The sequence below is a fragment of the Chroicocephalus ridibundus genome, chromosome 7 (genome assembly GCF_963924245.1).
Source record: "Chroicocephalus ridibundus chromosome 7, bChrRid1.1, whole genome shotgun sequence".
Taxonomy (NCBI): domain Eukaryota; kingdom Metazoa; phylum Chordata; class Aves; order Charadriiformes; family Laridae; genus Chroicocephalus; species Chroicocephalus ridibundus.
In genome coordinates, this window is record NC_086290.1 from 30,707,966 (window position 1) to 30,729,262 (window position 21,297).

At 39.3% G+C, this 21,297-nt stretch overlaps 1 protein-coding gene across 3 annotated transcripts in view; it reads left to right on the forward strand.

Moving 5' to 3' along the window:
* The window catches only part of PARD3B (par-3 family cell polarity regulator beta), a 426,548-nt gene that overhangs the window by 118,467 nt on the left and 286,784 nt on the right, over positions 1–21,297 (forward strand). For all 3 annotated transcript variants that reach the window (XM_063341445.1, XM_063341446.1, XM_063341444.1), the window contains exon 3: positions 15,437–15,608. In XM_063341445.1, coding sequence (XP_063197515.1) covers positions 15,437–15,608 — 172 coding nt within the window. The remainder of the gene's footprint in view (positions 1–15,436; positions 15,609–21,297) is intronic.

Below are 21,297 nucleotides of genomic sequence, written 5' to 3' on the forward strand. Positions count from 1 at the left end.
GGTCTCTTGGAGAGAAAATAAGTTGACTGGAGGGTAAGGATTCAAGGCAGCTTGAATATATTTGTTACATTGTCTGGAATTTTTCATTGTGGATTTTTCTTTTCCTTGGGTTTTGTTGAAGCCTAGGAAGCCTCAAAGAGTGTGCTGTTACAGAGTTGTGGCTTACCTGGAGGGGACTAACGCTGGGTGTGGTGTAGCAACAGAAGAATGGAAAGCTGTACGCTTGGAGCAACTGAATGTCACTCTCATATTAGTTTTTGGTTTTGTTTTTGTGGTGGTTTTTTATTTTTTTAATGGAAGAAAAAAAGTGTTAAAAAAATCTGACATAAATGTAGACAAATGTCTTCCATAAATGTAGACAAAGAACTGAATCAGTGTTGCTAGCATTTTCTACTGACTTGAACGTTCATATTTTTTTAAACCATTAGAATAATGTCAGGTAACAAGGTGATGCGGCAGTGAGGAAGGGAAATGTAATTCTACTGTGAATCCATTTGAGTACTAGTAGTGAAGCTGGGAAAACATGAATTCCCTTTTACAGGGTCTGGTGAGACCTCGGCACATGTAGATCAAGGAATAGCCGTGTTTTTTTCTGGAGGAGGCTAAAGTACTTGGCTAGTTATGTGGCTGCAGTTTTGATGACTCCTCATGATATTCAAGATATTTGAAGATTCCCGAGAACTGAAACATTTTGGGAGAATTTTCTATTAGCTGAAAATATTTCACTCCTCTCCCATCGCATTTTTTTATGGAGTAGTTTAGCTTACTTTTGAAAGTGGAGCCTGGTATATCATTCACTTTGAGTTGGTTTTTTTTTTTTATTAAAAATGCTTTGCTTTATGAATAGGCCCCTTTATCATTTGTAATGAGGAGTGGAAAATGGATGAACAAGCTTCTCTCTGAAAAATCACATTTGAAATTTCTGAGTAATGATCTGAATGGTCTGAAGTCATTTATTCCCAAGACATATCACTGTTTTGCAGAATATTTGAACTACTGTAATCAAAATTAAACTATGCCCTAAGCATGAAGATTTTTTTTTTTCCCAAAAAAGAAAGCTTCAGATCACATTAAAACAATGTTTCAGAGTTAATTGAATTCAGCTTCTTGGTTAAATATATTATGTAGTGTTTTTTATGATCTAATAAAAAGTTTAATTAGTGTAGGTAAGGAACCATGTTTACTATTTTGCAGTATATGCAATACAACAAAAAAGTTTCCATTTCTTTCAATGCTTTTCTTACAGAATATAGTCTCCTTAAGAAATGTTAAGATAATTTTAATCATTTTTTCAGAGGTCAGACTTGCAGTCCACATTATTATAACTAAATGTTCCAAAACTCTGTATCAAGTAGATGTTCAACACTATACTTAATAGGGCATTGAAATGCAGCCTTGGAAATGAGGATCGTGTCAAAATCCATCTAACAAGCAATTATAATATCACTTAGAGAAAATGTAGTTTGGTTTTATTTTTTGGATCCTATACTATTGTAGAAGGACAAGAACATTCCTAGTGTTATAATTTTTTGAATGGTTGTTATTTTTTCTTGTGTATTTGGTTTTATTAGGATGTGTTCATATTTGAGTAACAAGTACCAATGCATGGGCAGTCGAAAGGTACATATGTGAGGTCTTGTTTGCTTACAAACACATTTGTGTCCAAGGGATGCATAACATACGTGTATACATACACAGCTGCTACTAACTTTGCAAATGCCATTTTCTCAGTTGTATTCTGATTCTAATTCAGTTAGAAAACCTTAAAATAGTATGTTTAATTTTACTGTGGATCTTGAACGTGATGTCAACATTTAATTCGTTTACTAAGAAATTAAGAAACTTAACTCTGAAGTTATGCTGTGGGCAGCTAATGCTTGGGTAAAAAATGACTGAAATTTATAACATGTAGAGAATTCTTTTAAGGAGTATAATGAGCAAGGCAGCAGTAGGATGTCTGCTGTGAACTGATTGCTGAAATGAGTAATTGTCACTGAAGGGTTTTTTGTTATTGCCAGAGCTGTGACTATCTCTGGAAATTTTACTTTTAGTTTCATTGTTTTCATAGTGATGGTGCATTAAGATGTCAAGTCAAAATATTTTTTTTCTAGCCCTTCTGTTCTGGTAGTTCATTTGGGAACATATATTTCTGGAACTGCAGTGTTTGGAACCACCACACTTCTTCTGAAGTTTCTGGATGTTTCACAATTTTTTGTGTTACTGATCTTCTGAGAGAGCATAACTTTATAGGTTTCTTCTTTAGTTGTTGTAGACTTCTTAAACTGGTTTGCCTTTAAAAAAAAAAAAGAAAACACAGTTCTTGTGTGAGTGACAATGACTGACTTTGTAGTCTTCTATTAATGAGTATGATAAAACAAACAGTGTGAATTAGCCAATTACTAAATACATTCTGAGGATTTTGGTGACATTCCTGTTGCAGTTTTGTTAAACTTCTCTCCCCTCTTCTGTTATTCTCTGTCTCAAATTTTATGCATAAAAGGATCGTGACACTTAGGAGCTTTCTTTAGGGATGTGGTAGCTTGAGGTCAAGGTCAGCTGACTTCTGCTGAAGCAGATAGGGTCAGGACTCTTCTGCAAATGAGGTCACTCCATGAAAGGCAAAGGGTGTTTATTTTCTATTTTTTCAAAGGGGTATGTATGCGTTATTATAATGCACTAGAAACCCCCTAAGACTACTGTTTATTGACAGAAATAACAACAAGCTAGTAGAGACTGATAGCCTTAGTTTATCATTAGGGGCAGACCTTTCCTCATCAAGGTGACAACCAGTTTTGTAAGCTTACTTTTGCCTTTTCTAGAGCCTGGCATATAAACTGTCAGAGACAGGGCAAATAATGCAGTCTCACTAAGCTAGGCATCAGTAAGAATAGGACTCTTGGCAGTTGTAAATACTGAAATGCTTTTCTGCACAGGCAGAAACACAGTGTGAGAATTGTATGACGTATGGCAACATCCCAAGATTTATCAAGCTTGTCTGTACTAATGAAAGTTGTTGTGTGTGTTATGCTGTACAGATGGTTTTACACTTTCTGATGGGTTTTACAATTCAAGTATTTTTTTGTGCTGCCTTTTATTTTTTTTTTGTTACTTCTGAAATTCCATTCCCCTGCCCCATAATGTCCTCTAAAAAGATCAAAGCCATTTAAAAATCGAATAAACAGCTAATTCATATGCTGTCTTTGAGTAATTCTGGCCAAAGCAAAAACTTACTTGGCACATGATGCATACTGTCAGATTAGTGAGAGGGGGGAAAAAAAAGAGTGACTGGGTAGAATTTGATCTCTGTTTTTCTTAGCTTTACAGCTAAGAAGGCTAAATGCACATTCAAGTGGTTAGCAGGAGTGTAGCCATCAAATCAAGGGAAGTGATTCCTCCCCTCTCTCTGGCACTTGTGAGGCCACAGCTAGACTATTGTGTCCAGTTTTGGTCTCCTTTAGGCAAGACAGACATTGACATACTTAGAGCAAGCTCAGCACAGGGTCACCAACATGATCAGGGACTGAACACATGACGTGGGGGGAGATGTTGAGTGAACTTCATAGGATAAGGGGGGATATTATTGCTGCCTGTGGCTACTTAATGGGAGGGTGTAGAGAAGACTACACTCTACCTTCTTAAAAGTCTGCAGTGAGAATACAAGAGGTAACGTAACGGACAGTAAGTGGTCATGAGGAAGGCTCCAATAAAATACAAGAAACTTCTTTTGTGCCATGAGGGTGGTTGAGCACTGGAACAGGTGCCCAGAGACTTGTAAAATCTTTGTCCTTGGAGATGCGCAAAACTGGGTTGGGCTCTGAGCAACCTGAGCCAACTTTAAAGTTTGAGCTAAGTGCCAGCATGGCCCTATATTGAGTGAAGGACTGGACCAGCGGCTTCCAGAGGTCTCTTCCAACCTAAATTGTTCTGTGGGCCATACTCGCTAAACTGGAATCTGGAAAGATATGAAAGTTTAAGTGCTTAGTTACAAATACAAAGTGCTTTTTAACATCATAAATGATTGCCTAGAGTATGAAGAGCCATGCAAATTCCTAAGAATTTCAATTATACTCTCTGATCTTACTGAAATGGTATAATGTCTCTTCACCACAGTTTCCTTTGGTTTAAATTTCTGAGGATTTTCACATCTATATAGTCTGAAGGTTAACAAGCTGCCTTGGAGGACTCTGCTTCCTTAAATTTTGTATTCGTTATATGCAGTTGAGACACTAGAAAAGAGGGAACAAGTAAAAATTGTTGGTACTGCAGGTACACCTGGCAGCGTACTGAAGGCCAATGTATTCTTCAACCATTTGTAGCAAAGCAGGTTTACAAGCAGAGCAGTTAGCAGAAATGGTGATGGACTCCCTAAATTCATTTTTCCTAGCTCGCTTTCAGCCCTATGAGCTCCTATATCCAGATCAGACATGACTGGAATGGGGAAAGCAAGCAGGGAACAGCCTCTCTCTTGTCTCCCCATCAGCTTCTGCCCCTTTAATACAAAGCTGTGCAATGTTTCAGCCGCCTTAAATGGCATCATAGGGATCAAAGGCAGTTAATGGGGATTTGGGAGAGTCCACAAACATGCATTTGCATGGGCTGAAAAGTATGCACAGGGTGTGAGTAGAGTGGGAAGGAAACTACTAGAAAGGAGGACAAAAGGTACTATGTGTGCTAGCAAGTGTGAATCCACATGCCTAGTACCACCTTGCACGTGACTGCCCTGGCTGGATTGATGCTTGTTTGTCCCCACTTTGGGTTCCTTAGAAACCCTGTTTAAAAGCCCCAGCAATGAAGAAGCTTGCGAGTCCGAGAGCTGCCCAATTTCTTCTTGCAGTTTTGTCTGTAACTGAATGCTCAGCAGCAGTCCACTACACATTTCTTTGTGCCTTAAATCAGGAATTCCCAAACGGCTGGATTTTTACAACCCATCAGCTTTTTCAGGACTTCAGAAACATCTGGAAAGGAGGGGAGAAGTTATGGAGAAGAGGTTGATGCAGTTTGCTGGAGAGGTCTGCTGAATACTTCTGACAGGCAAGGTGCCTGCTGAAGTCGGAGTGGGCTGCAGGAACGCCTTGTGCTGCAGCAGGAATTGGGAGCGGTTTGAGCCCTCCTCATCTGGCTTTCCACTCCCTGCCTCGCTTCTCCACGGGTGGCTTGGAGTATCCAGTGTTACTGTGGGTTCTCTGTTCAACAAAGATGCTCGTTCTAGTACAAAGTCATTTTTGTGGTGTTACTGGCTTGTTTTAGTGGGTGTTTCATAGGAGACTTGCCAATAGAATTGGACTAAGCTGTTAATTTAGCATTAAAGTAGTATTTTAAGGTAAGATAATTCATGTTGTGGAATTACTATAATTCATATTATGAAAGTGAACATTTATTGATGCTTACCCACAATATAGTAACTAAGGTGTTACTTTTCATTTCTAAGGATAAACTGTCTAATTTCAGATACCGTGGCACACAGTACATCTTTCCTTTTCAGTGACTGATTACAGTAAGTGCATTTGACAAGCACGGTTCTAGTAAGTAATGCAGTCTTTGATATTATTATCTACATTTTTATAGTGCCATTTTGAATGGACTCTCCAAAATTAGCTCCTCTTCCGTAAAGTCCATAGAGGTACTCAGTTTCAAGGTAAACAGAAAGGAAATCATCAGTCGTGCGTTTTACAGTCCTTGTTCCATTTGTTTTTTCACTTGGACAGAGGAAGAATAAAAACAAAGGGCATTTGTTATCTAGCAAAACTCAGAAGCTATTTCACATGAAAACATAATGACTGTGACAGGCTACAAATAGCATTGAACATGAATCTTTTACAGAAGGAAGGGGGAATGTCCCTTGGTATATTTACTTCAATCAACACTAATAAGGCTTGTTTTATGTGTTTTATGCATCCGCCGTCATAATTATAAATCCTTGACATTTTAGCACTAGCATTTATATCTGCCAGGGAAGCTACCCACAGTCAACCCTCAAGGAATGTCTGTATTGTTACTATGGATCTCCATAACAGCTCTCAAGTAGTTACTAAGTGGCTTAAAAAATTACATCTCAGTCACGGTTGAAGGGCTCATCAAACTTTGCCACAAATATCAATGTTAAGTACCCAATCAGCTGCATTGTTTGAAGTACAGTCACGTGTGCTCATGAAGGAATAGGTCGGACAGGAAGTAGTAGGATATAAGGTCTCATCAATCAGGTAGATTTTTTTTTTGACATGACCTTTCAAAAAAAAAAAAAGGCAAAAAGAAAAAACAAGCCCCAAACCTGCCAGTTCAGCTACAGGGAAATAACAGGAAGATCAGGATATCTTTTGATTCGATCATACACACAAAAACAACAGCTAGACTTTCTGAAAAGCATGCACAAAAGGGTTTTCTCAGGCATGATTTCTTAATACAGTTGTGGTGTTTTGGTTTTTTTTTTTTTTTTTAACCTTTGTAGAATAGTTCAGGATGTTCCCAAAATAGCAATTAAAAAAAAAAACCAAACAAACCAAAACAACCAACCAAAACCAAACGAAAACCCACACAACAAAAGCTGCAAGAAAAATTAGAGCAGGCTGTTAAGAAACTCTTAGAGATCTGGAAAGTCAGGTTCCTAAATTTAGCTAGTTAACACAAATTCAGTGACAAACCCGAGAGCTAAATGCAAGGCTTGCAGTAACAAAGCGGTCCAGAAGTTTTGATCTCCCAGAAGCAATGGAGAGTTTGAACCCCTTCCCATGGCTGTGATGGGAACCACAAATCTAGTAAGTTCAAGTATGCGCTTCAGCAAACAAAACCCCCATTGGGTAGCTACCAGTGCCACAGCACAGGCACAGCAGGAAGGCTGGAGAAGGAGCTCCAGAGGGTCAGCAAGAGTCCTTTCTTTACACGTGGCTGTCTCTAATTAATTCTCTTTTACATGTAGTAAGTGATGGGCAAGAAAAGGAACTCCAGATTTCTTTGGGAAGTAGATCTGTTGATTAAAATGTGAAGACTGGAAACAATTGGCATCTCACTGTTTGGACGGACAAACTTTTACAGCGTAGTGATAATTTGAATATCTCAGCTTAATTTATGAAGAACGTTATTTAAAGTATCACCTCTTCCCAGGATGCCCATTTATGGTGAAATACAAACATTTGAATCACTTGGCAGTATTGAGGACCTCCAGTGGCCCTGGGCATTTAAGTCGAAATAAACCCTGCAGGGCTCTACCAGTCCTGGCCTCAGCTATTCCACCCTTGGTTCTTCTTTTCTGTCCTCTGCTCTGTCCCTTGGGTTGTGCCAAAACAACTGTTCTGTCACTTGGGTATGGATCCCTCCCTGCCACCGGCACACTCCCTTCCCTTCCCCCTTTCTGGGGGACTTGGGGGACTTCTGAGCTGGGACTTGGTCTGTGTCTTCTCTCTCTTTTTTTAGGCATGCTGCTTTTCTTCCTATTTCATATTTTCCTTGTATCCTTGAAGAGTTTTGAGAGCAGAGGCTACCAGTGCTTGTACTGCGTGCAGTAGGATTCTGTTCTTGGCTACTTTCAGACAGTACCAAAAGAAAGCTGAATAATAAGGGTAGGAAAAGTGTCAGGTGGTCTCTGTGAAGATACTTTGGTGTATGTGGTTTTGGCATGTAGGTAAACAAGATAAGCTAATCACCATAGCTTTCATGTAATGTATCTGTAATTTGTTTTCATATGTAGGTGTGAAGGAAGGCTGCCATATGGTGTGTATATTGGTACTTTTCCTTGACAGCCTTTATTTTAAGTTAAAGGAATTCCAGGGCAAACTATTATGCAAGAATACCATTTCAAATACTTATCAGTGTATGCCAGAAGAATACCTTGAAAGAACATGGAAGAAAGGCTGTAGAGCTCCAGGAAAGTTTTAAATTGAAAAATTAAATAACACTTTCATCCATTTTTGAGGTATCCTAATTACCTTAGTTCTGTCTATGTTGCACTGTTACCAGTCTTTCATCTTTTAACCATTTGAACAGGAGTCTTTCATAGTAATATATAAAATCTGATTTTACATTAATGAGTTTGTGGAGTTCTGAGGAAACTTCTACAGTGGCACTATGAAGGTTTTTTGTTCAATATATGGTATACTTTATTCTTGGTCTTCTTGCCTCGATCTAAAATATTCTTGTCACCTTGTGGGCATAAGTTAAAAGGTATAACCTGTGCCCGTAGAAGAGTTTCTGTTAGGAAGATGAACTCCTTGAGAGAGCTGCAAAAATGTTGTGTTCAGACTTCATGTCTGTGCACCACACTTTAGTGTGCTGTCATGGGAATAGGGGCACAAAAATTGGTCCATCTTTGTTAACAGACAGAGATACATCACTACTGCAAGATTACAGACAGCGGGAGTCCAAGGAGATGTTAACTCAGCGATGTGTTGACAGAAATTTGTTTTGCGTTGTTCAGAGATGGAGCAGCTGGAGGATGGAGAGTTGCTTTTCTTACTGGTCTCGTTCCCTGAACTGACTCACCGTGGATCTAGCAAGTTGTAGCACTTGCAAGAAGGAGCAGTAGAAACCAGTGGTTGGGGAAAGAGGAAAGTCAGGCCATAGCAGCCTCAAAGTAGATGTCAGATTTTGAATTTAAGATGGCCTGGTGCGAGCTACTGGCTTGAAGAGGTAATTTTACTTTTATCTTGTGTTGGTGCTGGTGCTCCAGTGTCTTAGGTGGCTGTAAAGAGCTGACCTGCCCAAACATATAACCTTGCTGAAAGAAAGGCGGTGGGGGGGATTCCTTTTCCCTTTCTGCGCTGGTCATACGTAGGCTGCTGTCACCTGCAGCCTTTCTCCATCTGTGTCTGGTTGTTTGCAGGTGCAAGCACCTGGGGAGACTTCAAATTGTTTTGATCTTTTATTTTTTTTTTTAAATTTTATTTTAAACTTTGCTGTTTTCTGATATCAGCGTGTTACATATATAAACACTGTGTGTCTTTCTACCGCTTTGTTATGTATGTACAGGGATAAATAAAAGATTAAATCCTACAGATCCCAAATTGAGGATCAATTTGAGAGCAAGGTAATGTGAAAAATTTCTCGAAGAAACAGACAGTTTTACTACCTTTTGTTGTCCATAGTGAGAGAATAATGTAAATAAAGTTTTGAATGTGAAAAAATTAAGAGGAAAGATTTCCATGAATGAAAAATGTAATACGACTTGAGCAATTAATTCCTTTTTGTGCTTTTGAATATATCATTCCAGCTGTTGAAAATTGCATCTTTTCAATCACGTACTGATGCTAGCCTGTGACTGAGAACTTCTCTTAGTGATTTTATCCTGACAGTAATTGAAAGCTGATTAATTTAATTGCAAGCAAGCTTTTATTTTGCCATATCTTCCTTAGTACCTTGTGTACATGCCTGGTGCTTGGGGTCAAAAAGGAAATAGTGGTGTCTATTTTCTAATTCAGTACAGAAAAGCTAGTAAAACATACAGGTTTTAACCTTATTAACAGTAATCTAGTTGTCAAAAGTGTAGTTTGAAGAGAGAAATAATTATGAAACCTTTTATTTAAAATGGTGTATAGGGCAATGGAAAGTCAGCTGTTTCGGGCTTAACAGACAAGCGCCTTAAAGCAAGATCTGTAAAGTTCTCCTAATTGTTCAAAGGTGGGGATGTTTTTCTTTGAAATTCTGAAGCCCTGCGAAATGGTTTATATTTAATTGAGCTTAATTATCTAGCCCTAAAACAAAACTGTTGCAATTTTCATCTGGAAGGACTTCTTTTTACTGTTTCTTGTGCGTATGGTGTATTTCCCAGCTCACGGTGAAGCGCTCCAACACGGTTCTGCAGCTGCAGCTTGGGCTTATGAGTAGAGTGCAATGAGTTTTGGAAGGACTGAGAGCCCCCAGAAAACATTAACATTTCACATGGGAACAGGGATATGGGAACACTTTGTCTATTTTTACATAATCTTGTTTTAATGTTCTGCACACTTTGCAATTGAATTAGCAATAAAATATTGAAAGAGCTGTACCACAGGACACCATGCGAAGTTAAAATTTGCCTACATTGCCTTGCAATGAATTTTCCACTCATGATCAACAAAAATGCTAATAAAATTGCACTGTTCATTATTGCTGCCTTATGTTGTGACTACATCAATGTAAGTAGGGAGGAGTTTAGTAATCAAAAATGACAGATAAGTGCTAAGTTTTGATAATTTATTGATTGTGTAGGTAACTGCTAGGTTGTTAATAGAAATTGCAACAGTACTGGGGTTAGAACCATGTTACCTATATAGAAATACATAGATACCTCTTACAGTAAATATTCGTGTTCTTTAACCTTTAAAAAACCAGAGACGCTTAAGTACAGCAAGTATACAAAACAGCAACAGAGTACTAGCATAACTTCTACAGTTTATAAATGTCTAGAGTGATATTTTGATGTGTTTAAAAAAAAAATAAAAATCATCTGACCTACTGAACTCTCAGTATTTATAAATGTTGAACAGGTAAATAAAAAATTAGTGTTGTAATCAATGTTGTTTTCACGATATGTTTGTGGGGGATTTCCTAATGCGTCCTGAAGTTCTTTTCCATCCGAAGAGATTTGCAGTCTGTTCCAATTAAAGAATTTTCCATATTGGAAATGAAAAGTCAATTACTACAATTATTTCTGAATAGTTAATTTACATAATCTTAATTGTATTCATTCCCTCTGAAAGGTTGAAGCTGATATTTATAATGCATTGATTGATTAGCAGTGTATTTATAATGTTAGAATTGCTACCGATAAGGTGCTCCTACAACTGCAGTCCTGAGGAATTCTCTCCTGAATAAACATTTGAGAAGACAAATGGCTGTTTATCACACTGGTGAGCAAAGGCATTGCATCTTTGGTACCTCCACATGCAGTACTGGAAGTATCTCCTTTCCACACTCTCTAAAAAATGAGAGTTTAACTCTAGATCATGTTACTTAATTAATGGTGTGTTCTGTACTGTACAGAAATACACTTTCCTTGGTTTTTTTTAATCTGTCAAAATAGTGCCTAGGTGTAGACTAAGGAACTGTGGGCTTTTCGCTGAAGTCGCTTGAGGAATGACAGCTGCGAGAAACTTCCCTGCTTTCAGATGAGTGTGAGGCCTGTGTGGTTTAGCTCTGAGAAATCTTCCATCCATTTGCCAGGATCTATCACAGGTGTTTGCCTGCTGTCAGCTTCTGCCTGTGCCCTGCCTGCTCCAGCACGGAGTATGAAAATGGAGCGCTGGCATGGCTAATGTGGGAACTGGGAATGGGGATGGTGGCAGAGGGGGCCTCTTTCTCCTGACTCTACAGGAGTCGGGAGAAGAGGTGCTGACATGAGTTTCCCTATCTGCCAAATCTTCTCCAAAGTCGAGTTGATGCAATCTTCAAACCATTTTCAGTCCTTCCATATAATTAGGCAGGTGAAGACATGGAGGGTTTATCTACTTTCAGGCACTGTGATTTCTGTATGTCGTTTGGCCTGAACCAAACTCATTTCTGACCAGCTATTAAGGCAGCTGTTTGAGTTGTAACCTGTTAGTTCTTGGGAAGTGTCACCCAACACTGTGGCAGGTGCTTTAAGGATCCTCAGTGGAGCAATGACACAACAAAGTTGTAACAATCAAAACTTTATTTTAACCTGGACCCTCCGTAGATCAGGTTCTGTTACAAAACTAACACGCAAAACTCTCTGCAGATTGAGTTGTTCACTAATGTCCTAGACCCTCTGCAGATTGACTCATTTGAACACATCAGCCACAACTTGAGCTCAAGGCACGCCTACAGAACTCCCTCAGCTGACGGGGAAGGCCCCCCGATCCCCATGGCTGGCAGCACCATTGCCTGCAGTAGCAGCGCTAGCTAGGATCACCACCAGGCCTTCATCGAATAGTTTTGTTTGGAAGGGACCTTTAAAGGTCATGTAGTCCAAACCCCCTTGCAATGAGCAGGGACATCTGCAAACTAGATCAGGTTGCTCAGAGCCCCATCCAGCCTGACCTTGAAAGTTTCCAGGGATGGCACACCTGCTACCTCTCTGGGCAACCTGTGCCAGTGTTTCACCACCCTCATTGTAAAAAACTTCTTCCTTATATCTAGCCTAAATCTACCCTCTTTTAGCTTGAAACCATTACCCCTTGTCCTGTCACAACAGGCCCTGCTAAAAGGTTTGTCCCCATCTTCCTTATAAGCCCCCTTGAAGTACTGAAAGGCTGCAATAAGGTCTCCCCGGAGCCTTCTCTTCTCCAGGCTGAACAACCCCAACTCTCTCAGCCTGTCCTCATAGGAGAGGTGCTCCAGCTCTCTGATCGTTTTTGTGGCCCTCCTCTGGACCCGCTCCAACAGGTCCAGGTCCTTCTTTTGTTGGGGGCCCCACTGCTGGATGCAGTACTCCAGGTAGGGTCTCACCAGAGCAGAGTAGAGGGGCAGAATCACCTCCCTCGACCTGCTGGCCACGCTTCTTTTGATGCAGCCCAGGATGCAGGTGGCTTTCTGGGCTGCAAGCGCACATTGCTGGCTCATGTTGAGCTTCCCATCAACCAACCACCCCCAAGTTCTTCTCCTCAGGTCTGCTGTCAATCCATTCTCTGCCCAGCCTGTATTTGCACTTGGGATTGTCCCGACCCAGGTGCAGGACCTTGCACTTGGCCTGGTTGAACTTCATGAGGTTTGCGCAGGCCCACCTCTCAAGCCTGTCCCAATGTCCAAGTCCCTGTGGATGGTGTCCTGTCCCTTGAATGTGTCGACCGCTGCACACAGCTTGGTATTGTCTGCAAACTTGCTGAGCGTGCACTCAGTCCCACTGTCCATGTTGCCGACAAAGGTGTTAAACAGCACTGGTCCCAATACCATAATGTATGAGCCTGCAAGAGTGGCAGTGCGGGGCCAGACTGCCGCTCTGGTCTCTCCTGGTGACCAGTGGAAAATGGTATAAGAATACATATAGCGTTCTCCTGGTTTACCTTTCTGGTTTTCACTAGTACATATTTTGGGAGTTTTTGAGTCTGAGGTAGTGCTTGTGTGTTTCCATTTAACAGTTCTTGCTGGTGTTTTCCATCAGTTTGTCTAACTTTTTTGAGGCAGTCCCTACTTTTGGTTTCTGCAACATCCTGGGGCAGTAAGTGTAGAGTATTACAACTTAATATAGGATTTAATATGCTATGGTGTGAAACTGTGAGGAAACTCAGCTTGATCCAGCTGAGGAATTCACTTGTTTATTCCTATCAAATCACAGCTGAGTTCCATTTACTCTATTCTACATTGCAAATGCTCAAGTGAACTTCGTATCCTACTATTATCTAAAGTGCTTTCTGTGCCACAGTCCTACATAATCTCAAATTTCCTCTTCATTAGTAACTGCTCCTTTCTTCGGAATTAAGTTTCCACAGCAAAAGTGAAATTGAGAAAGCAAACCTTTTGGTGGGCAACAGTTGTGGGACTCCCTGAGTCATGATGGGCATCCATAATAATATGGACATGAATAGTCATTTTAGAAACAAAAGACACCGTAGGTTTTTTTCTTGGTACTGGAGAAAATTGCCATGGTCTGTTGATGTCTGGTTCTATGGCAGCATTTTTGGCTTGGTGGTGAATTCAGTGTGAACACTTGGGTAGTTTCCCTGCAATGCAGCAATAAGGTGCAAAGACAGTTGTCTTTGTTACTGGGATTGGTATTTCCAATATGCTTTGGACAAATAAAAAGCAAATTGTATGTTGTACGAGTTACTCGTGTGGCCACAGAAAGGAAACAGGCTCCATATAGAAAAGGAAAGCAAGTATTCTACCTAATTATTTAAGGGGTTTTGTGTGTTTCTGAAATATGCATTGGTAAATATGAGCTGACATATTTCTAGCAACCAAATTATAAATGAGTGTAAGACCTGAAAATGTCAGTTTCTTCCTTAGAAGCACTTCAGGATTTTTCTTTTCATTTTTCTTTTCTTTACCCTCTCATACATTCACTTTTTCCTGTAGGCAAACGAGTTCCTTTAAATGTTTGTCTCTTTGTTTCAGAATACGACTTATCATAGGATATAATTTTTGACACGTGTCTTGGAAGCGTCAGAGGAGATTTGATGTACTAATATTTTTTATATAGAGAGTGTGTATGCATACCTTAAAATAACACAGAGAGAGAGAGAAAGTAGTAAATCAATCCTTTAAACTTGTGTCTGTGTGTATCGTGATATTGCCTAACTGGTTGTGTATGCTGTGGCCTTTTTCAGGATTAGCTAAGAAAAACTTTGGTGTAATCCTAAGGAGTTCAGAAAAAGTGAAATAAATGAACACCTTAAGATGAAGATACCTTGTTTAATGCTTATTAGGCAAAGTGTTTATCATTGTAAGGCACAAGAGCTATGCCATGTCAGGTAGTGGGGAAGGAAAAGTGCTTGAGTCTGTTGCTGTTACTTCCTTTTCTCTCCGAGAGGGCTCTGGGGTGTCAAGTGTCCCATTGATTGAGAACAGCAAGTCTTCTAATTTGTTTAGATTCATTGGGAATTAATAATTTTTTTGATTGTTTTCCCAGAACTGTAACACAGTTAACTGTTTTTCTGGAACTGTAACACAATTTACACCCAGCCACATGTATCTGAGTCACTTGTTGATGAAACTATATACGCTTTATCTGATGACTTTGTATTAGTAGGGACCAAAAGGAACATCCCAGTAAGAGGCCAGGTTAACTGAGGCAAAAATGATTTTTCTGGTGTTTTTCTTTATCATTTGTATGTCAACATTAATGTCAGTTTGGACAGCAAACTCCGCAGTCTGTTGTTGCTTAATCTTGACCTTCCTGCGTGCCTGAAGTTGTGGAAGAGCCAGTGACTGAGGGACAGTTTTCAGAAGCGATGTATCTGGTATAAGCTTGCAGGAGAGAATGGGAGGAGATGGTAGAGATGCCTGTGTATGTGTGCCTAGCTGAACCAAGAGACTTTCATCCTTACAGAGGCGATTGGGAAACTCCACACTCTGTCATTCTGCCGGATGTATCTTGTCCTTGGAATGTAATTATTATGTACTTATAAATAAAACATGTATCTGCTCTCTCAGTGCAGCTTCCATGGTTGTGTTACCTTTGTGCAGTGTGTCAGTCAGTAGCACTAAATTTTTTTAAAATAATAACACCCTCCACTCACAAGAATTAAATGCTGTTCTGTGTTTTTAAGCACCTTCAACCCTAAATGTTTTGGAACAATGTAAAATGCTCGCTAATGGTAGCATGCTAATTCTGAGAAAAGCATGCCAGCGCAGGACACTGCTGAAGCATATGCTTAAGTCATATTGAATTCCATGCATTTAAACACAAATGCACGTGCTTTCCTGAATCTGTGCGTTTATTGTTAGCTGTTCTAAGATCGTTATTTTTGTACTCCAATGAAGGATAAATTTTGCTTTTGGGGGAAAAAAAAAAAGGTGATGTTTGCTAATACTGTAAATATACAAACTGTTTTATCTTTTGTTTTGATAGCTGATTGCCGTTTATGATGAGCAAGAAAGTCACCATAAGACTGATGGCACCAATGGCAACGTGACAGATAGAAATAGCCCAGACTCTTTTGAGACGGAGGTAGCAGCTCAGCTGGCTGCCTTTCAGCCGATTGGTGGTGAGATCGAAGTGACTCCTTCTGCCCTAAAACTGGGTATGTATATCTTGCATGGTTATTTTTTAATTTTCTGACCAATATATAGCACTTTTGTATTTCTTTCTTCTTACCTGAGTGTGTCTGTAGTCTGATTTTACGTATTTAAAGAAAATTTTTTGCACCTCATTGGTTGCCTTGGGCTTCAGTGAAGACAATTTTAATGACAAAAGTTGGTCTTTCAAAGAATGGATGCTGAAGACTGTAACTGAGCATGGCAAATTTGCACCTGAGCCTTGTATCCTGCTGTACGTTATGCCCATCCAAACAGCTGGGGTCTCTGTTTTTCTCCTTTCCTTGTCTGGGTAGGTTGCTGACAGTCCTTCATTGTAATCTTCTGAGAGCGGAAGAGATGAAACCTATGCAAAGTATTTTCAAATAACAAAGTCATTGAAAAAAACCTCAGCATTTTTGTTGATGAACCTGGGTTCAATGATTGTAAAAATGCTGTGCGCAAATACTCGTGATTCTGTGAGCTAGTGGGGGGTGGCAGGTAGAAGGGAGATACTGGTTGCAAACAGTTCAGCTCTTTGCCTTTGAAGAAGTTGCGCAGCAGGGTCTATTTGCCTATCTGACTCTAAGGTGAGCAAACTGTGATTAGGAGAGGCTTCTGCTTAATTCCCTCTTATATCAGAGGGTAACATGTGAAGTTCTGCAACTCTAGTTGCCTGTGTTGTTTCAGTGTGCCTGGAAGGCCCAGAGTTCAGACACCGTTTTCCAATTATAAAAAGGTAGAGTCTTGTACGTTGAACACAAAGCAATTTGAAAGACTTTTTTGGATTGAGAGCGGGCTAAGCTGTCACCCAGATACTAGATATAGAAGCTTTCAAAAACAGATTGAAGGTGAATCCTCTTACTGTCTGCCTGTGAAGCAGTAGTACGCTGACAGCATTTAGCAAACGAATGATGCTCAGGAGAGACTTCTCTGCATTCCACCAGAGCTCATCATCCAGTTCACCCTGTATCCTTGAGTACTGCTAGTGGTCTTCTAATGCTGCGCAGTAAATTTTTGAGTGTAACCGGGTGGGGTAAGGATGGAAAAACTACCTCTGGTTGTGCTATTTTCATGGAGCAGTCTGATTACGACTTCAGAAATTGAGTGTTCACTTGTCTGTTTATTTTAATTGCATTTTTAAAGGAAAATGCTGATTAAGAAAAACAATGAGCTAGAATAAAATTTCTAATAAAGCTTATTGGATGATACTGTGTAACTTCTAACGGAAACCTGCGCTCATTTTTTGTGCCTGATGTAGAAAATATTGATATTCAAGCTGCATGAAAATTTTTAGATGCAAAATTCTGTATAAATGGATCACTTCTGTTTTTTCTATATTCCAGAACATAGAAAAATATCTTCTTTATTTAATGACACACACTTTTCATACCTAAAAATCTTGGGAAGATATGTAACTTGTATGTATTTGAGCTATGTTTTTGGTAAGCATGAGATATGGAAAAATTTGTGGGTAAAGGTCCAATGGTTGAATGGTTTGCTGCTTCATTTATTGCGTATTTTTAAATAACACTGTGTAAAGACATTTTAGCGTGTTTCAGAAAGTAGAGATCGTTATCCGTATACTTCTGAGCCATACTTGAAAAAACGTATTTCAGAGTATTTCAGCCTCACACAATTAGGCGTGCTGAAGATGATCAGAGGGCTGGAGCACCTCTGCTATGAGGACAGACTGTGAGAATTGGTGTTGTTCAGCCTGGAGAAGAGAAGGCTCCGAGGAGACCTTATAGCGGCCTTCCAGTACCTAAAGGGGTCCTACAGGAAGGATGGGGAGGGACTCTTTATCAGGGAGTGTAGTGTTAGGACGAGGGGTAACAGTTTTAAACTGAAAGAGGGTAGATTTAGATTGGATATCAGGAAGAAATTCTTTACCGCGAGGGTGGTGAGGCACTGGAACAGGTTGCCCAGGGAAGTTGTGGGTGCCCCATCCCCGGAGGTGTTCAAGGCCAGGCTGGACGGGGCCTTGAGCAGCCTGGTCTACTGGGAGGTGTTGGAACTGGATGATCTTTAAGGTCCCTTCCAACCCGAACCATTCTATGATTCTAATTATATGTAAAACAGTTAAATGCTAGAGCCATTGAGCTTACCAATAAGCTACCAGGTAGTTCAGTTTCCATAGCATTTATGGAATCCTTCTACTATATAGTGTAAAGGAGATGAAATACAACATGAGAAGAGCACCCAATTAGGGTTCTGTTTCATTTTCAGTGCAATACAAATATATATTTGAAGTTTAAATGGGTGCTTGCTTTTTAAAATAGAGAACATAAATATAATGTGTTTGTCTCAACAGTTATCTTTCAGATTGTTTTATTTTACAAGGTAAATGAAAGATTTTCTACCATTCAGTCCTATAAACTCAGGCTGCACTCTGAAATCTAATTGTTTCTCTTCTGGAGTTTACATCATGGATTACAGTTCTTTAGACTTAATTTTTGCCTTTGTTTGCTGTACAAGTCTCCGGACCTTAAATTATGTCCCTATTTCCACTAGAGGGAAATTGAAAAGTAAATTAAGAAATAGAAGGACAATTTGGTTGCATCAATATCACTGATGCATGAACCACAGCAGTCTGGCTCCCTGTCTAATTATTGAATTGACTCCCACTTTCTAGCAGAAATAAGTAATAATAATAATTTTAAAAAGCTAGTCTTACTTTGGGAGCAAGGATGCGATTAGATACATACATAGCGAGCAAGTGTTGCTTTCCATCGTAGAGCTGTGTTTCGAGAACTGTCGTGTGCTTACTTTTTAGAGTATTTTTGCAGAATGCCTTTAGGGATGAAATGCAGGGAATCTATTGTTATATAAACTGTCGACTATGGAACAATTTTGCCTATTAATTTCTGGTGGATGGTTTGTATTCTATGAAACCAGATCCAAGTTTTTAAGTAGAAACAATGTCCACTTAGTGATCTGCTCAGAGAACGCTTAGAGCTTGACGCTTAATAAGTACATGAAACTAAACGCCGCTGTACTCAAACGTGAGAGAGTTGGCACTGATTTTAGAAAAGGCACTTGAGATATTGCCTTCAAACCTTTTTCTTTTTTATAAATTGTGTATTTGATCCAGTTAAGTTAATCATATGTTACACCTAGCCTTTACTGGCTACATAGAGATGGTAGTGATGGGGGATTTTTATTTTTTTTTATTGTGTGGTTACTTCTTTCATGGTTTTTTTTTTTGTGGTTGATTCTTTACAATACTGATCAGCTTGACTCTGTCTGAAATCATACTTTTTCCATTATGTAGTTAGTAACCCTAACTAAAAAAACTTGCCCTTTGTCATCTGTAACTTTGAAAATGAGCCACAATAAAACCAATCTTATATTTGGCTAGAAAGCTAAAAGTATCTTATATCTTACATTGCTTGCATATACTGGCAAAATTTTAGGGCAAAAAAGTAAGTTTGTTATTTTACTTACTATCAAATTAGTTTCTTAATACTTGGCACGTAGCTCCTTAAAACAGTTCAAGAAATTATTCACCTATTTGTTTGCTTTTCCCTGAAATCAATGCATGTCTGCTTTTAAAGCTAACTCAGTGTTCTCAAACAGGTGAAATTGTGGGCTCTTACATTTAATTTAAGAAAAAATGTAAGAAGACTTTAAGCATTTATGAACACAGTATCTGCAAACATACTTGAGCACGTCCCCCTCTCCCCGCGGAGCTGGAGTATCAGGTGCTGTTGCTGACAGTGTCTGAATTTGGCCTGCAAAGTAAGCAATACCTGATTGTTTCTTACAGCTGAAGAGGCTTTACTGAAGTTTCTGATACTCGTGAGTCTCAATTTGCTAGTGGGTTTTGCATCCTGGTGTTTTCCTGTTAAGCATGATGAGCGAAACAGTGACACGATGAAGTAGTTGTTTCTCCACAGTTTACTTTTTCTGCGTTCAGGAGATGTAATACTTATCTATTGAAACCTGCCATCATCCATTCAGATGTAGATGAAAGCCTAATGCTGATGTCACAATTGCACCCCCAATGACTACAGATTTTTGAGAAGCACCATTGCTGTCTTCGTTCTTGTTTGGGTGGGTTGGACAAGCAATGCTCCGTCTCTGTAGAAACCTGAAGAGGGGGAAGGGGCATCGCTTATTATGTTTCCATTCAGTGTAGATCTTCCAGGTATCTTGCCTGTTTTGGTTTAGTGAGCAGAAGAGTACTGAAAGTAGAATTTGCAGAGGGGCCTTGGGTTCAGTTCCCCCTCCAGTTCCCTTTTGGTTTTTCACCCATAATTCAAGTATAGTGCAAAAGAAAATCAAAGCTGGCAGGGATTTCTTAATTGTACTCAGTTTCTCCTACCAAAATAAAAACAAACTTTTTTTTTAATACTGAACATCTTGGTGTACATATTTCTGTTGACAATGAAACAAATATAGATCTGTTGTAAAAAAATAAAAGGAAATTCCCATTTGACTGAAAATGTGATTGGGTAAAGAATACATTTCATGCTACAATACAAATGGTAATAAAGCAGCTGTTAATAGATACATATTACAAAATTTAGAGAAGCGCGCTACTGTTTAATGTGTCCAATCAGCTGTTTGAAACAGTGAAGAAATGATCTACTGATTTGGTATTTCTGTGGGTAAGTAGAGAACATTGAGACACTGTTGCTGAACTGGCAGCAGAGAGAGCTTTTTTTGTGGGACTGTTTCTTGTGAGCAGAACTTCCCGGAGTGCACTAGTGATGTGACATTACAAGAATTTGCAAAGAACGATACAGCTAACTAAATGCCTAAATAACTGATTTACATTTGAAAAATTGAATAGAGATAAACTTCAACATCTCTAACCCCAAATACGGTTGTAAATTCTTTATTGCCGTTTTTTACCTTGTTTCTTAGGTATAAAACTTTGGACAGATAAAAACCCTACAATGAACAGTGAAATCACATTACGTTGAATACTTTTAGCTGCATGACTTTAGCCCATGGTAAATGTAAGGTAAATCTACACCCTAGTGAAAGAGTTTATTTTAAAATTCAGTGTCTGTCTGGCTGTCCGACTCTTCTTCTTCTGGTCCTTCTCCTGCCTGGCATAAAGGCTCTTGTACGTTAAGCATCACTTTTGAACTTGTATACCCTTAGAAGACTAACCTTAGTTGATTGCCTTTATTCCCTGTTCCAAACTGCTGTTTCCTTGCTGATGTCTGATTAAACAGTCATTCTCTCATCTTAAAGATAGCTATGCTGGGGTAGTGGATGACATTCTTCGGCAGTGCATTGAGATCTTTAGGGAGCCCATGATGGCTGGGGTTATGTATATTAGGGATATTAACACTCCTGTCTGGGGTTCTCTAGCTAATAGTTTGAGGTTTTAGAATACGTACGTGTTTATTATTAGAATTATTAAACGTGCACTAGCAACGTAGAGTGGTAAAACACAACTTTATGGTAGCAACTAACAGGCTATCTGTAAAGTGATCTTCCTAAAATATTTTCAAAGTGTTTTGTTTTAGATATTTAGCAAGTAGAAGTTTTTTGTAAGTCTTTTCCAAATAAATGCTACCCAGCAGTAATCATGTGCTTATGAAATTGGTGCATCCATGATATTTTAGGCAGTTGCCTGCAGGCTATTGCTAAGCTAATGTCCAGTGAAAGTGAGCTTCTTCATAGACCATTAGTTTCTAAGGAATGCTTTGTGTGATCATTAGCTTCAACTGCAAGCTA